This window comes from Paramisgurnus dabryanus, chromosome 2 (genome assembly GCF_030506205.2).
Source record: "Paramisgurnus dabryanus chromosome 2, PD_genome_1.1, whole genome shotgun sequence".
Lineage (NCBI taxonomy): Eukaryota > Metazoa > Chordata > Actinopteri > Cypriniformes > Cobitidae > Paramisgurnus > Paramisgurnus dabryanus.
This window is the reverse complement of record NC_133338.1, coordinates 3,061,155-3,079,122: the sequence shown is the minus strand read 5'-3', so window position 1 is coordinate 3,079,122 and position 17,968 is coordinate 3,061,155. Positions and strand designations below refer to the sequence as shown.

At 37.7% G+C, this 17,968-nt stretch overlaps 1 protein-coding gene across 3 annotated transcripts in view; it reads left to right on the top strand.

Annotated features, from left to right (window-relative positions):
• LOC135731520 (adhesion G protein-coupled receptor L3-like) overlaps positions 1-17,968 on the top strand; it is a 28,105-nt gene extending 10,137 nt beyond the window's left edge. For 2 of the 3 annotated variants that reach the window (XM_065249543.2, XM_065249544.2), the window contains exons 4-7: positions 5,138-5,247; positions 8,516-8,530; positions 13,306-14,106; positions 16,997-17,968. In XM_065249543.2, the coding sequence (XP_065105615.2) occupies positions 5,138-5,247; positions 8,516-8,530; positions 13,306-14,106; positions 16,997-17,163 (1,093 nt within the window). In that variant the 3' untranslated portion in view covers positions 17,164-17,968. The remainder of the gene's footprint in view (positions 1-5,137; positions 5,248-8,515; positions 8,531-13,305; positions 14,107-16,996) is intronic. The other variant, XM_065249545.2, reaches the window with a different exon arrangement.

The following is a 17,968-nucleotide window of genomic DNA, read 5'->3' as shown; positions in this document are numbered from 1 at the left end:
CATTTAATGTGTTCGTCTGTCTCTGTGTGCTTGTGTGTGGTTGGGTTTGTGTATGTTTGCATTTTGATTTTGGAGCACAGCAGGAGTCTGATCTCCAGAGACAGAGATCTACCTCGCACTAACACACAGATACATGCATATTCACACACTGCCCAAGCTTATTTTACACAAGAGTTAACTTGTGTGTGTGTGTGCGTGCGTGCGTGTGTGCGTGCGTGCGTGCAAGCGGTGTTTGTATAGTCTGTGGTGTAGATTTATGGGAAAGCATATAAAATGTATTGTGTACTTTAGGTTTATTTAAGGTTTTCTGTACAGTATGTCTACAGACACCCACACATTCGGTAGACAGATTTGTATATTTGTCCTGTAATGGGCTCTGTTGTGTCAGTCCACTGCCCCAAATTGAAAAATTGGAAGCGGTGAATTTGCCCTCAGAGCAGAAAAACACTCTTAACATCAACAATCCAGTCTGCTGACATTTAACAGCAGCAGGCGTTTTTATATCAACATCATATTTTCTCTTAACATTATCATCAGTGTTACATACTGTACAGCCAAGAGCTTCAAGACCCTTTCTAACTGATGGACACTAACCAGCATTTATTTTAAATGTCAAACCTAAAACAACAACATTTTGCCTATCAGCTCTTTGAGTGTTAATATGTTCATATTAAATTGGTTTGGTGTGTTTGGGTGGAAAGGAGCAGCAAATAAATAGAAATTCTTGCAAATACTACAAATCACAATGACCACATGTGACTTAAATGACACAAGACTGAAAAGATATTTCATGTGGAACCACGTAGCATTCCATCATTATGTTTAAAAATTGATAGAAGCACAGGTGGCAGCAGATGCAGCTTGTACAGGATAACTTTAAGTTTAATTGGACCGCAATTCCAGCGGTAAGGATGTGACATTTTCAGTCAAAAATTTAATAATAATAATATATGAAATAAAAAATCTGTTCATGTTTTTATTAGTTTCTAATCCAGGCATCAGAAAAATATCAGTTTAATATTGTGTTTTCTGTTTTAGATGAGGGAAATAAACTAGGGTTGCATAACGATTAATCTATTGCAGAATTGTTCACATCATATATGTGTGTGTACTGTGTATAATAACTTTGTATAAATAAATACACACACGCATGGGCATGTTTATATTTTAGAAATGTTTACATGTGTATATACATTTGTATATTTATGTATCATTTATATTATATATAAATACTTAATATATAAATGTATATTTTTCTTAATTATACATGAATGTGTGCATATTTATATATACATACTCCATATAACTCAATGTACAAGCCAGAAATTAAGCTCTGTTTTTTGCACAGGCCTACTAAAGGGTTAATGGTGCCACATGGTGATCAACAGTAAAAATTACAAATTTGACCTCTTAGTAAAAGGAAAAACCGCCAAGAATCAAGAATGCATGATAATAAGGTGTCATGGCTCTGCAATCAAAAAATGTTGTTATAATGGAAGTCAATGGGGCAAAAAAAGCCACAAACAACTAATTAGGGAGAAAAAAATAAAAACTGATGCTGCACAAAAACTAAAAATGCATTGGTAAAGCCAATGTTTTTACCAATCTTTGACATGCCCAAGACTTTAAAAAAGGTGAAAAAAAATCCAGTCCACAATCACTTTTTATATTGAAAATCTGTAATTTTGTGTGATTTTTTTTTTCATCAAATCAGTGACACCACTTATGAACTTGGCAATTAAAGAGTTAAAATCATGGAAATTTTTTAAGCATTTGGTAGTTTTGATCAGTACTGAAGGCGATTAACAGATTAATGAAAAAAAAATGGAAAAAATATTCATCTGATACATTTTTACAGCTGTTTAATTTAGTGGCTTTTTTTGTACACGAACAACCCGAAAGGGTAGTAAATTTACCCACGGTATATTGTGAGTTTTTGAAAAATTTCAAAGCATTTTCTCAAAATATGTCTAAATATAAGATTTGTCAACGAAAATCATTCCATTTGCTGAAACACAGAGAAAGTTGTGGCCAAATTAAGACATAAAAAATTAAACCCACAAGGGTTAAAACAAGACAAAAATACTTAAGCAAGAAAATCATCTTTTTGCAGTGTATTAACCGTATGTCATTTAATACCATGCATATGTTGTGAATTATGTTAAAGGGTTAGTTTACCCCAAAATTACAAATTTATCATGAATCAAAAAAGTCCTCTGATTGTCGTCAGAACACACTTTTAGATATTTTTTATAAAACCGGGAGGCTTGTGACTGTCCCATAGACTGCAGTTTGATTTACACAATCAAGCCCAGAAAAAAATGAAAGACATCGCCAAAAAGGTCCATGTGCCATCAGTAGTTCAATAATAATGAAGCGACAAAAACACTTTTGGGTGATTCACCCGAAATTAGACTTATGAGGTGTCATGAAACATTTTGATAAAAAAGTCAATGTTATCAAATAAGAAGCATAGAGTTACAAACATCTCTTCGCGTAATATTTTCCACATGATTTCAAATGACATCATAAAAACAAATTTGTTGTTTTTTCCACATTTAAGGGGGAAATTTTGATTACCGCAACGTGTCCATGACTGGATTTTGGTTCTTTGACATGGAAATATTTAAAATAATTAAAAAATCTATGAAATTAAACGCTTCAGTGCATGTTATACTATAAACATTTACAGTAAAGAAACATGTGCTATTTGGTGATCATTGGTAAATGTAGAGACAATAATAAGGAATATAAATGTGTCCAAGACTTTTCTTATCCTCCGCAACAATTTTCAATCATTGTTTAAGCCCTCAAGGAACTAACATTTTCAACAAAAATATTTGTTGTAAGGGACATAATTGACTGTGACACTCAAGATGGCTACCAGGTAAGCAGTTCTTATTTTTTCTCTGCAGATAAAAGTTGAAATTTAGTTTGTCATAGTACCTTGACAACTTTGTAGTTCTCATTACCGAAACATGAGTTTGTAAATGCATATATGTAATGAAATATCATGTTGCGGTAATGATAATTTTTGATAATGATAATCTAAAAAATTTAAATAATTCTATAGAAAATATTTTTTAATTCCTCTAAAATTAATGGTCATAGTAAGTTCAGACCTTAATCTTATATGTGCAAAAATTGGCTTCAAGAGCTTTTTTTAAAAATCTGATGCTGGACACCTTCTAAATCTGGATTTCGTGAGAATCACCCTTTTGTGCTCGAAGAATACAAATCAAATTATTTTATTTTAACAATTTGTTTTCCTCCTTTGTTCAGTGCGCCTTCACAAGCAGACTACAACGCATGCTGCTAGAGTGACCTGCTGACAAAGTTGCCAACGTTTTTCCTTTTTTTATTTAAGCCATTATGCAAACATTGTAAACTATACTTAGACAGCCTGTATAAATGCACCAATTTCTTGCCAGCGTATTTTGTGTCTGTACGCTGGAAACTATGTCAGCAGGTGACATCAGCAGTATACGCCATAGTCTGCTCGTGAACGCGCACTTAACAACCAAGGAAGTGAACAAATTTTTTAAATAAAATCGTGGGTTTTGCTTGCTTTGTGCACAAAAGTTTCTCTGGTTGCTTTGTAATATTATTATTGAACTACTGATGGCACATGAACCTTTTGGGTGATGTCTTTCATTCTTTTCTGGGCTTGATTGTGAAAACAAAGCTGCAGTCTATGGGACAGACACAAAAATATTTAAAAATGTGTCCTGAAGACAATCGAAGGACTTGGTGGTTTAGAAAGACACAGTGATTAATGATAAAATTGTCATTTTGGGGTCAACTAACCCTTTAAGTGTCAAAACTTTCACAAGACAAATCCTATTGTGATTTCTCCATTGACTTGGACTTTAAACCTCTGTCCATGGCAAATCTCTCCATGTGTGTTCCAAAGACGAAAGAACCGTTATCGTACAGCACCAATTTAGCGTGAACAGTTTACCATGAAGGAGAGCCTCCATTGCTTGTCAGGCCTAATTAAAAAATGTGCGCTCATCTTGGCTCAAAACATGCTATTATGCAAATGAGGAATGAGAAACATCGGGCCTGGTTTGTGATGTCTGTTTGGACACTGCAGGTTTAATGTGGATACAGCAGGCCAGGTTTTACCTTCAGTGTGAAATTGTGCTCATACGGTGACGCTTATGCATGCGACTGTCCTATGCTAATTACCTGTGATTGACAGGCAGGTCATGACCACATAATGGAGAGAACACCTGTCTCATATCTCATTAGCGTGTGTGGCGTTAATCACAGGTACGCACGGTGCTGCAGTGTAACAGCATCCTAATGGAGGTTTTGTAAAAACCTTTTAATTATACACTATAAATCACAGTCTGACCTCTGACCTGTGAAGCAGACGGGCAGGTTGTGCGACTGACGATCATCATGATGTGTTGGAAAGTTTTTATGAGAAACTTTAGGGTCCTGTCAGCGTCTGTTTAGTGTTCAATCGATAGGCCTTTCTGTGACAGACAGACCGGATGAATAAATCTTTTAGTCATATCCACTCCAGGGATTGTGAATGATTTGCGGCATGGATTTTATTTATTTGCGTGCGGGTGTACTTCGCTAGAGGACAGTTTAGAGCTATGGCTTATATACTTTAAAGTAATTATGTCTTTTTTTGTGATGTAAGGCATGGAAATATCTTTAATCTACTGATATTATACTGACATTAAACCTCGTGGAAGATTCATCCATAAATTAAATGATTCCTGTATATTCATGGATATTATTCCTCAAAAAAACGTGAACAAGTTGAGATTATCAAAATAAAGATAGGTCACATCGATATTTTACATGTGGCATCGATGCATCACACCAATCTGATGCATCAATCCATATCAACGTACCCCTAATGTGTACATAAATGTTTAAGTGTGTAAATGAAGTAGATTTTCTGCAGAAAATGTGATATACTAGTGTGCTATACTAGGTGCTAGTAAAGTTGGTGCTATACTAGAGTGTTGCAGTATAAAGACCCTGAAGTCTTAATGATATTTTAGTCTCTGTGTAGATAAAGCTCTGGTTCCTCCTTTATTCTGATTGATTTATTTGTCAGGTTTATTCAGATCTAGCAAACAGCACTACAAATCTCTGTTTGGTGTGTTTTCAGGTGTAATAACCGGACACAGTGTGCTGTAGTGGCCGGACCGGACACTTTTCCTGACCCCTGTCCGGGAACCTACAAATACCTTGAAGTCCAGTACGAGTGTGTGCCGTACAGTAAGTGTCCATCTAATATATGTTCATAAGTAATAATTAATGTTTTTTTTCTGCAGCTTTGTGGAAACACCTGCATGAAAACTCTTAACCTGTGCTTCGTTTCACAACTTATTTTTTCCACAGTGAGATCTCTCTCCTTCATTTGAACCTGCAGTATACACCGCTATCTTCTGTCTGCGTGTGTGTGTGTGTGTGTGTGTGTGTGTGTGTGTCTGTGTGTGTGTGCGCGCAAGAGAGAGAAAGTTTATGTGATGACTTTGGTTACTGTGAGCATAGCTCTGTGATAAACCATCCAAGAGCAGCAATTTGTCAAAATGAGTAAATTGCCAGATAGCTAATGATAGCGTTTGACTGTGATAGATTTGCTCTTCTGTATCAGTTGTGCGACTGGAGGGCTGCATTCATCTACCTGTAGGAATTACCTGTGCAGGAGATTCAGTATTCCAGTGTAAGCTTTACCTTTACACCAGCTAGTCTCACTTACTCAGAGACAAGGGCAGATCTAGCAAATTTAAATGAGAATAAAAAAGTTTAACTTTAAAAAACGAAGCAGATGACTTAAAACTGTAAACTAGAAGTAAAAAAAACAGCAGTTTACTTACTGATAACTGGTTACTTTGCTTACTGATTAGTTTACTTTCTGGTTAGGTTAGGGTTAGTTTACTTACTGGTTACTGGTTACTTTACTTACTAGTTACTTTATTTGCTGGTAAGTGGTTACTTTACTTACTAGTCAACTTACTGATAGCTGGTTACTTTACTTGCTGGTTAGTTTAGGGTTAGTTTAGTTATAGCAACTGGTTACTTTAGTTGCTTGTTAGTTTACTTACTGGTTACTTTACATACTGGTTACTGGCTACTGTACTAACAGGTTAACCTTTTAGTTAAAGGTTACCTTACTTATTGGTTAGTTTAGGGTAAGTTTAGTTACTTGGTTTTTGCTTGCTGGTTAACTTAATTATTGATAACTGGTTACTTACTGGTAAATTTAGGCATATAATATTTACTTGTAAATGGTTATTTTGCTTACTGGTTAGTTTACTGACTGGCTAGTTTAGGTTCTGGTTACTTTACTTACTGGTTAGTTTAGTTACTGGTAACTGGTTAATTTACTTACTGGTCAACTTACTTACTGGTAACTGGTTAATTTACTTGTTAGTTTAGGGTTAGTTTAGTATTGGTAACTGGTTACTTTACATCTGGTTACTTTACTTACTGGTAACGCACGCTAATTCACCTGTCACTGTGTTTTTACAACAGCATCTCACGGCGGAGCATTATTTACATCCAATCGGAGCGCTCAGACGAGTACTGGAACCGATGGGTTGGTCATAGACATCACTGTCCCGCGAACCTCCGCTCGCGTGCAACTGCGTGGATCGCAGCCAATTAGGGATTGTTAATATAGTCGGCCAGCAAATCGGTCTTAGCAGTGTTTGGATACCATCAGGTGTTTGTTTGTTATAAGCGGGTGATTTCAGGGATCGGGTTGGACTTGAATTAGATTGAAATCAAAGCCAAGGCACCGGCGTGTATCTGGACGCCGCCCCTTGACCCTCTAAGCTGTGCTGGGAGGTTGGGTGAAGATTTGGAGAGATCAGGGCTTCCAAATGAGCGTCCGCTGGGCCTTTGCTCCAGAATCTCAGATTGTAATCAATCTGGACAGCGCTGAAGACCATCGCTGCGGTGGAAAACAGATTGCTCCCCCAAGCAGATTACGGAAATAATCTAAACCTCCATTCTAACAGCTTGGCTCTTCTCACGGCTTTTTGATTCTGTTGCCCACAAAGCATGCAGAACACATTACAGCTACAAAGACAGAAATTAAAGGCTGTGAATTCATTTGGATAGTTTTTAGGTCCATAATTAAATCATTGAGTTAGAGTTATACTTTATTGTCCTTTTTTCAGAGAATTCGTCTTGGACTCACTGCTACAGACGTGCCATGCAACATGTAACACACTACAGCAACATTTTAATGCCATAACAATTATACTTAATTCCATAATTAATTATACTATCAAACTTTATAATTTTTTTTAATAATCTGTCATTCCCAGACATAGGTCGGACTCCAGACAGCTATTTTTTCTATTAATGCAAGCTTTTACCTCTTTTGTTATGCATTTTTATTGAGGAACATCTTTATATCTTTTTTTAGGAAGTATTGAATGCTCACAGAAGTGAATACAGTCTGTGGTTGTCTCTGTTGCTGTATCAAAATCAGTGTCTGTGAATACTGACAAATTTTTACATAAAATTACCCTTTTGTGTGGGTGTGTGTGTGTGTGTGTGTGTGTGTGTGTGTGTGTCTGCCTGCGCGTGTGTGTGTCTGCACATGTGTGTGTGTGTCTGCACTTGCCCGCGTGCGTGTGTGTCTCTGTGTGTGTGTGTGTGTGTGTGTGTGGATGTCTGCGTGTGTCTTTCAGCCTGCGAGTGTGGGTGTTTGTCTGTATGTTTGTTTCTGCGTGTGTGTGTCTTCCTGCCTGCCTGCCTGCCTGTGTGCATGCATGTGTGTGTGTCTGTATGTCTGTGTATGCAAGTGTGTGTCTTCCTGCGTATGTGTATCCAAGTGTCTGCTTGCTTGTGTGTGAGTGTGTGTGCATGTGTGTGTGTGTATGTAAGTGTGTGTGTGTTTAATCTGCGTCTGTCTGTTGTGTGTTTGACTTTGTAAAGATCTGGTGTCAAACATTAATTGTTGATGCTGCAGTTCTGTGGAAAAACAGTCCCAAAGCACTTAATTGTAGCAGACACACACACACACACGCACACACACACACACACACATATTTAAGAAATACAAACATTAACATGTATGTGTGTGTGTGTGTGTGTGTGTGTGTGTGTGTGTGTGTGTGTGTGTGTGTGTGTGTGTGTGTGTGTAAAAAGCATTTATTTTGTATGTGATTAATTGCGATTAATCTTTTGACAGCCCTAATTTTATATCATGGCAGTTGTGTAGGAATCAATTGTGAGTCCCTACACATGATTTTTGTTTGAAAGTTGTTGTGTTTTATTGAAACGGTTTTCACAGTTTTCCAGTCTCCTTTAACGCACTTTATTTCTACAGAGATACACATTTTAGTTATTCTGTATGTTTACAGGCCTCTGTGTGAAGATTTGCTGATATAGAAATGATTTTTTGTGTTATTGTGATGTACAAGTACAAGCAGACACTGTATAACTGAGGCTGCACTGAATCACACGTTGAATTATTAATTCATTGCTCTTGTTTTCTCTCTGTGTTTTTTTCCCATGCATAAAATAGAGGTGGATCAGAAAGGTAAATATGTTTTTCTTTAACCCTGTATAAAGTACTTTTTAGGCCTGTAAAACGATTAATCGCCACTTATCGTTTGCAAAATCATATACACACCATATATGTATGTGTAGTGTGCATAATAATTTTGTACATACAGTATAAATACACACAGATGCAAAGAATATATTAAATACATATTTACATGTGTTTATACATTTATATATTTACATGCATATGTGTGTATTTATATATACATAATTATTATACACATTACACACACACACGCATATATGATGTAAACAAAGACGTTTTTCTGCAAACGATTAGTCGCGATTAATCGTTTTTCAGCCCTAGTCCTTTTGTTGGAGTGCACTCGCACAGCTTTATCTCCTGCATTTACAACACGTGTGACGCTCTTAACAGTAAAGAATGAGCAATGCCTTCAGATCCAGATAATGTTTTACACTGGCTTTGTGTTACAGTGATTTGTAATACTGAAGGATATGTTACACACGTGTCTGAATGGGTAAAGTGTGCAAGCGGATTCATGTGTTGGGGTGATGGGCTTTCATACTGTATCCCCCTCATTCCTCCTTCATCCGTGTTTTAATGCTCTTCTCCTGGTCCTGCAGAGAAACTTTCATCGGCAGCGATGTTAGGAAGCTACTTTAAATTTACTGACTATTTTATTTGTGTAGTCTACTGACTATTTTATTGGACAGTAAAATGCAGGCTGATAATAAAAACAATGAGAACGAATGTGTAGAGTTAATTACATTAAGCACTCTACTGTAAATACCATCTGGCACCACCAACAAATGTCAAGTATCGAATCAGTAATTGTTGAAACTGTACGATCGTGCTAACATGCTCGGCACGTACCTCTGTTCAGATCTATTAATAGCATGTATCCTTTTTCATCTGGCTTGTAATTGGATCTTATAGCATCGTTGTATCAGATAAGTGCTCGCAAACCCCCGTTAGCACTTTAACGGTAATGATATTCATAATCTAATTCTCATTTAAAACACCCAGTAAAGCCCAATCAATAGTCCGGCCAATGAGCTGTCAGCGTTTTAAATGACATCATTACAATGATAGTACTTTTGACCTTCATTATGACGAGAAACCGAACATAAGAACGTCTATAAAACGCATGCACGCTGCTCGAAGCTAAATCTTACACCACGTTTCTGCTTCGATGAATTAGTTTTCTAAGTTAGTGGTTTTCAGATGTCTGTTTTGCAGTAAGTAAGATCAGTTCAGTTTTTACATTAAAAAACAAGTAGTGACCCAGCACGGCTGTCATAATCATTTATTGTTTAAAAGCCAATGTCCCAAAAATCAAACATTGGCAATTAGCAGTGACCAAGACCAGAGATCAAGTGTTAAGACCACATAAAGCTGAATTTGGACTCAACACTCAATCTCTGGTTTTGGTCTTGACACAGACTCGAGTGGCATTTAGTGTCTCACAGCAACAGAGATGAGCATTAAAGCACAGCGAGTTTACCCAAAAATAAATATGCATACTTCATGATTTCATTTAAAGTCATACAGTATTATAATAATTTACTATAAGGGATAATAAATGCATGTTTTGGGTAAACTGTCTCTTTAAAGCAACATCTTCACTTGTCTCACATCTAAAGGTTACTTCACTTGTCTGACATCAGATGTTGTAATGTCTAAGGTTTCCACAGAGTTTCTATGATGTTGATGGGAGTGGGCACCTGTCTATCTGTCCGTCTGTCTGTCTTTTTAGTTTCAGCTGGGAGGTGTTTGTTTGTTTGGGTGTTTATATGTTGGCTTTTAGATACTGATACATGTATTAACAACATTATAATGCTTTCCACAACCCATTTCATTAATCTTAATAATACCTGCAGTAGATGCTCAGACTCCCTGCATGACTGAAGAAATTTTCTCATCTAACCCTAATCAATAAAAAATCCTCATGAACACTGCTGGCTCAGTGCTTTATACAAGTAAACAATCCCAAGATAAGGGTCTTATCTAGCAAAACCATCATCATTTTCCCAAAAAACAACAACTTTTAAATAACAACTTCTTGTCTTGCAGTAGCCTTGTAATGGTCCAGCGTGAACTTACGCATTATGTAATCACATGGAAAGGCATGATGTATGCGAAACTACCGCTCCAGTGTTTACAAGTCTGGAAAAAGAAGACCGTGCAAATGTTGTTGTATGTGAAATTATACGAATCAATGTCTTTGTGTTAATGTATTGTTTATAACGTGTGCGTTTTACATGTAACACATGACCTTTCAACGTGATTACGTAATACGTATGGTCACGCTGGCGTGTCACAAGGCTAGTGAGGGATGAAAAGTTGTGGTTTAAAAGTAGTATTTTTTTTAGCAGAATATGATAATATCTTTCATTAGATAAACCCTTATCCCTCGGTTGGGATCGTTTAGAGCCCCTTGAAGCTGCATTGATTCTGTAAACTGTTGAGGTCCACAATATGGAGAAAAATCCTGAAATGTTTTCCACAAAAAAATGAATTTCTTCTCGACTGAACAAAGAAAGACATAATGATCTTGGAAGACATGGGGGTGAGTAAATTTTCTAGATTTTTTTATAAAAGTGGAATAATCTTTTAAAGCAATAGAATTTTCATGTGGCCTACATTGTTTTTGAAAAGCAGAAAAAACTTTCTGCTTACTTTCAGTGTGACCTTCAATAACAAAAATAGCAAAGTTAAAATCTGTATATAGTTAATGAACTACTTCTGAGCTCTTATGCAATCGTAAATATGATACATTCCATATCATAAGGACATACAGAGCCAAACCTAATGCTCGGTTACTGCCAATATCTCTTTGGTATCAACAGATTTGACCCCTCACAGGAAATTAATTGGAATGAGATTATATTTCTAAAGTAATCTGTTTAAGTGCAGGGATCGCTGTAGTCAGGCATATTGTAATTAATATAAGATCATTATTATGTCTCCAGGGCCTCTGAGCCTTTTGACCAGCTGTCATTAATAAGCAGACTCTTATTTTTCTACATTTTAAATGCCGATTTTAAGTCAAAATTACTTTTTTTGCCTAATTTAGGTATTCTCTTGTGCATGTTCATCTGTTTGCACGCCGATTTATGCTATTGTTGTGTAGCTACTTATTTGGAGAGTCTAGGAGAGTTCCTAACAGCAACCTCAACACACCAACCCTACCCATACCTCAAACTCCACCCTTATACAACCACCACCCTATCCTCAACCATACGGTTACCCTTAATCCCCTTGCCCCATCCTTATTCCTAATAGCAACCTTATCCCACCAATCTCACCCATACCCCACCCTTATATGACCACCTCCACCCTTACCTTAACCCCACCTACCCTACCTGAATACTTAATCCCCTTACCCCCACTTTTATTCCTAACAGAACCCTAAACCCACCAACCTCACCCTTACCCCATCCTTATCCTTAATCCCCTTGTCCCACCCTTATTTCTAAATGCACCCTTAACCCACCAACACCACCAGTACCCAAAATCCCACCCTTATATAACCTTATATAAATAATGACAGCTGGCCAAAAGGCCCAGGAGACATCAGTTATCGGTTATAACCACCTTCACCCTAATCTCAACCCCACCCTTAATCCCCTTGCACCCACCCTTATTCCTAACAGCACCCTCAACCCACCAACCCCACTCATACCCCAAAACCCCACCTTTACCTCAACCTCACCCTTACCCCACCCTTATCCTTAATCCCCTTGCCCCACCCTTATCCCTAACAGCACTCTTTACCCACCAACCCCCCTGGTCCCCAAATCCCCACCCTTATTCTTTCCAGCACCCTCAACCCACTCATACCACAAACCCCACCCTTATATGAACACCTCTACCGTTACCTTTAACCCTATCTTTACCTTTAATCACCTTGCCCCCACTTTTATTCCTAACTGCACTCTCAACCCACCTACCCCACCCTTACCTCAACCTTGCCCCATCCTTATTCCTAACAGCTCCCTCAACCCACCCATACCCCAAACCCCACCCTTATATGACCACCTCCACCCTTACCTTTAACCATATCTTTACCTTTAATCACCTTGCCCCCACTTTTATTCCTAACTGCACTCTCAACCCACCAACCCCACCTGTACCTCAAACCTTACCTTTATACGATCACTTTCACCCTTACCTCAACCCCACCCTGACCCACCAGATCCACCCTATCTGTTATGTTATATCTACATGATTCAATTAATTCAACAGCACTTCTTCCACTTGACTGTACAGTGTTAAAGAAACTTTAGAGAAAACATTTTAGTAAAATAAAGTTATCCAAAATGCACCCAGTGTATAACAGTAAAAAATCAATTTTACAATAGTTTCTGTCATATATTTTCTTTGGGGGGGGGGGGGCGCAAAGGAATGTGCCATACACAAGGGGGGCCGCACGCTGAAAAAGTTTGAGAACCACTGTTGTAAATGGCAATTTATGTTGACTTAAATGATGTATGAGGTGAGAGAAATACATTGTTTAAGTCTGTCTGATGAATGAGATTTCTATAACACCAGTGGAAGTACTGTATGGATGAAAGTAAACTGCAGGACCAGTGAAAGATGTGCTCCCTCTTCTATGAAGTGGAACTGAAACTTTTGTTGTGAAACTTTTATGAAATCACTTGTTATGTACTTTCAGTAAGAGGTAATCTAAATTCAGACACACGTTTTATTTTGGGACCTTTTGGTGAGGTTTTGTGAGATAAGTCTTAAGTTGTCCTCACTGATTCCTCTCTGTTTTCCTGTAGTTTTCTTGTGCCCAGGGCTCTTGCGGGGCGTTAATCAGAGTGAACATTTGATTGAATCGGACCACAAGGCTGGCGCTTGGTGTAAAGACCCATTGCAGGCATCCGATAAGATCTATTACATGCCCTGGACGCCGTATCGGACAGATAGTCTCGCCGAATACTCCAGCAAAGAGGACTTTATTGCCGGACGACCCACGACAACTTATAAACTGCCCCATCGGGTTGACGGCACAGGGTTCGTCGTTTACGACGGGGCTCTTTTCTTCAACAAGGAGCGGACACGGAACATCGTCAAGTTTGACCTGCGTACCCGCATCAAAAGCGGCGAGGCCATCATTACCAGTGCAAATTACCACGGTGTGTATCCATACCGCTGGGGTGGGAAATCCGATATCGATTTGGCAGTGGATGAAAACGGTCTTTGGGTGATTTACGCCACTGAACAAAACAACGGACAAATTGTGATCAGCCAGCTGAATCCGTACACGCTTCTGGTAGAGGGAACGTGGAATACCGCTTACGACAAACGCTCCGCCTCCAACGCTTTTATGATTTGTGGAATTTTGTACATCATAAAAACCGTCTACGAAGACGACGACAGCGAAGCCACTGGGAATAAAATCGACTACTTCTACAACACAGAGCTGAGCAAAGACGGCTACTTGGACATCCCTTTCCCAAACTCCTATCAGTATATTGCTGCCGTGGATTACAATCCCAGAGATAATCTGCTTTATGTCTGGAATAACTACCATGTGGTCAAATATACCCTTGATTTTGGAATGCTGCACATCAGTCAAGGTAAGAGCTTTATTATATGCTTTTCCTCATTTTCTAATCACAAGTTACAATTTGTCAGCATAAAAATACGTTATGGTCCAAAATCTGTTAATTTAATTTATGCAAAACATCATTGTCATTTTAGGGGCAAATCTACCACATTTCTGTGAAACCACAGCTGTGTGTGGTGTTGTCAAAGCCGTAACTGTGTGAGATTTAGTGAAGTGAAGTCTGTTTATGGTCCGCGGGTGGCACGCAGACAGAATGAGTGTTGACAGTGTTTACTTGAGTTAGTGTTTGGCTAATGTCAGACGAGAACATTTGAAACGGACTCTTTAATTGGAAAGCACAGAGTAAAGTTTGTGCAGGGAAGTTAATTTCTGAAAGTCAGAACGTGGACACCAGTAATTAAAGAGCCGATGCTTCTCTGAATGTGACATTCCTTTTGACATTTAATTAAGAGCTTTTAAAAGAAAGAAAACATTCATAAACATCTGCACAAACACTGTGGAAAACAGCATTAATGAAAATGACTTACCAAGAGTAATTATGGAGGAAGACTCATTTGGGTCCTCGCTAAGGGAAAGAAAACCGCTTTCCAGCATTCTTTTATTTACCCTTACAAACAAAACTACATATTTTTTTATTTTATACAGAAAATGTATTTGCTTAAGCACGGAAAACGTTTACATTTTTTAATACATAGTATCAAGACACATGGCAGAAACTAACGTAGGGCTACTGAACCAGCAGACCCCTCGTCAACTCCACAGGTACACCCTCAGAAAGGCTGTAAGGACACTCCTCCCATGTTCTGTAGTATTTAGCGTGTTGCTACGGCAATGCTAGGTGGTTGCTAAGGTGTTCGCTAAGGTGTTCTGAGTGTAATTAGTACATTGCTAAGTGGATGCTGTGGTGTTCTGGGTGGGCCACCAAAGGGCCAATTTGCACTATGAACGATAACTATAGCTAAATATTGTTTAAATTTTTTTTAAAGATAATAGCTGAGTTCACACCACAACTATAAAAATGAAGATGTGAGGAACAATATCATCGATCAATTTCACGATTTTTATAATAAAACATACAGCCCAAGCCAAAAACAATCTGTGACGAATTCTAGGGCTGTGGCGATTAATCGTGTTTCCCATTAAAAATATCTGTCTGAAATCGATTCTGTATCGCAAGGCTCCGATTCTGTGTTTCATGTGCAGCTTGTGTATGTACTCCGGCGTTTTGGTCAGTAAGAAGTCCTTTCTAAACTAAAGTCACTATTATAATATGCATTTTAAAAAAAGCAACACTCGTTAAACAAAATCATTCAAAATAATACTTCTTCTGCGGCACAAATGGAGTTTCTGCACAAGAGCGCCCTCTGGCCTTTGGATGTAACGGCATTTCGTTAATTAAGAAAACGCGGTTCCAAATTAAAGACCATAGCAGTCTGAAAGTGATGTTTTTTACTTAATTATTTATATGTAAATATGAGCAAGCTGGCAAGATTTATGCTGTACATGGTAGCGACAAGAGCACCTTCAGAGAGCGCATCCAGCTTTTACAGTCAAAATTGGGAGAAAAATGCAAAGCATTGAAAACGCAAAGCAACAGAAGTTCATATACATCCATTTTAGTGACTGTAACAATGCAACGCATAAGTTTACAATTAGCGTTACATTATCATTTGTTAGTGTGGACGCTAATGTATAGTTATAGTTGGCTGCACGATTAATTGTATTTTTATCTTGATAATGACATGTGTGCCCCATGATTAATTAATGAAATCGTCATACACAAAGCAAAAAAACAAAAAGTGCAGTTCTCAAAAAGGGGTCATACTCATACAATTATTATTATTTATTCAAAAAATGTTTTGTTTTTATTCCAGTTGTATAATTTGACACAATATTATATACATGGCTGTAAAGTGTAATAAAAAAGTTCTTCATCAAAATAGTAATCGAGTAATTGTGATTTTAATCGTGACCAAAAGCTTGCGCAAAATAACCGCAAGTATCATTTGTCCTGTTATCGTGCAGTCCTAAGTTATAGTTATCATCATAGTGTGAACGCCGCATATGTCACTCTTCTCCATTATAGCATTAACAGGTTGTGTAGTTCATATGCAGTTAAAGCCTAGTCAACACAACCCTTACCAGCTGTTACCACAGTAAAGTTATTTCTGCTGTGGTATTTGTAGTTAAAGCACAATAAGCATTGCATTTACCATAGTTTTACCACAGTAACTATAGATTTACTGTGTTATATGTAGTTAAAGCCTAGTAAACACAACCCTTATCATGCTGTTAATACAGTAAAGTTATTTTTGCTGTGGTATGTGTAGTTAAAGCACAATAAACATTGCATTTACCATGCTTTTACCATAGGAACTATATATTTACTGTGTTATATGTAGTTAAAGCCTAGTAAACACAACCCTTATCATGCTGTTATTACAGTAAAGTTATTTCTGCTGTGGTATTTGTAGTTAAAGCACAATAAGCATTGCATTTACCATGCTTTTACCACAGTAATTATAGATTTACTGTGTTATATGTAGTTAAAACTTAGTAAACACAACTCTTACCACGCTGTTACAAGGGCTGTTCGGATTACCATTTTTTGAACTTCGAAGCTCTAGTAGAAATCAAACGAATATTCAAAGATTTGAGACTATATGAGGCTGTTGTTGGAGGTTGGCCCATGTATTTATACATTTTACCAATTATTAGCTTGTTTACCTATTTATTTACCCTTGATTCTCCAGAAAATGTTAGTTATATGATGTTTTAGTAATTGTTTATTTATTATATGGTTAAACTCATACTAATGTGGGCGTCACTAATTTGACTTTTTCATTATACACTATTGTTTTTGATTGATATGTCTAATGGTTCTCTGAATTTTATTACAGGTTCCCCCTCTACAGTCAGTAGCCCCACCACTATGGTCAGCGACCCTGCCATTGCTGTCAGAGACCCCGCTGCTACGGCCGAAGACCCCGCCTCTCCAGTCAGCGACCTGACCACTGTGGCCAGAGACCCTGCCACTACAGTCAACATTCCTGCCTGTAACGACTGAGCCAGATCAGACACACAATAACTTCTTATATTTCACAAATATAACTGCAGACCCTCACCCAACAAGCACGCTAGGCACCGGGGTCTGTAAAACCACCCCCCAAATGGCTTTTAACACTTCAAAGCAGAACAGATCTCTCGTGACTATGGCAACACATCAAGATTTAGGGCTGTGCAAAAATATCGATACAACTAACTATCAAGTTTTTTTCCACGATAGTGTATCGGTATTTCAATCACTACTATCGATATTTTAAACAATGTAATCAACCCTCTGTGTGTGTCAAACGACCACCTCCGCTGCTGCTGTAGTTGTCGCTGTCCAGTTGTCTGTCATATACGGCCAATGTCGCAGAAGTTAGCGGGAGTGAAAAAATGGCAGAAAATGTAAAAACACCTGCAGCTTTAGTGTGGATGCACTTTGGCCTAAAAAAAAAGTTAAAAGAAAAACTGCTCTTTTTTACATTTTTGATATTGCAATGTATCGCAACTTGCAAAGTATTGTATCGTATCACGATACATTGTATCATGACCCATGCATCGTGATATGTATCGTATCGTGAGGCCCTTGCCAAAACCCAGCCCTATCAAGATTAGAGCTTTATGACCACAAAAGAATGTGGGAGATTTTGAGACAGAAAAAATAAACTTTCTATTTAGTCATGCATGTTTTCACTTATAAATGAATAAGATATATGTCTTAATCAACTATTTCTAATCTCATCATGGATTATGTTCTTGGTGTTTACGTTATATCAGTATATTAACCCAAACTAGTTAGTCAATAAAGTCTGATTTGTATCTCA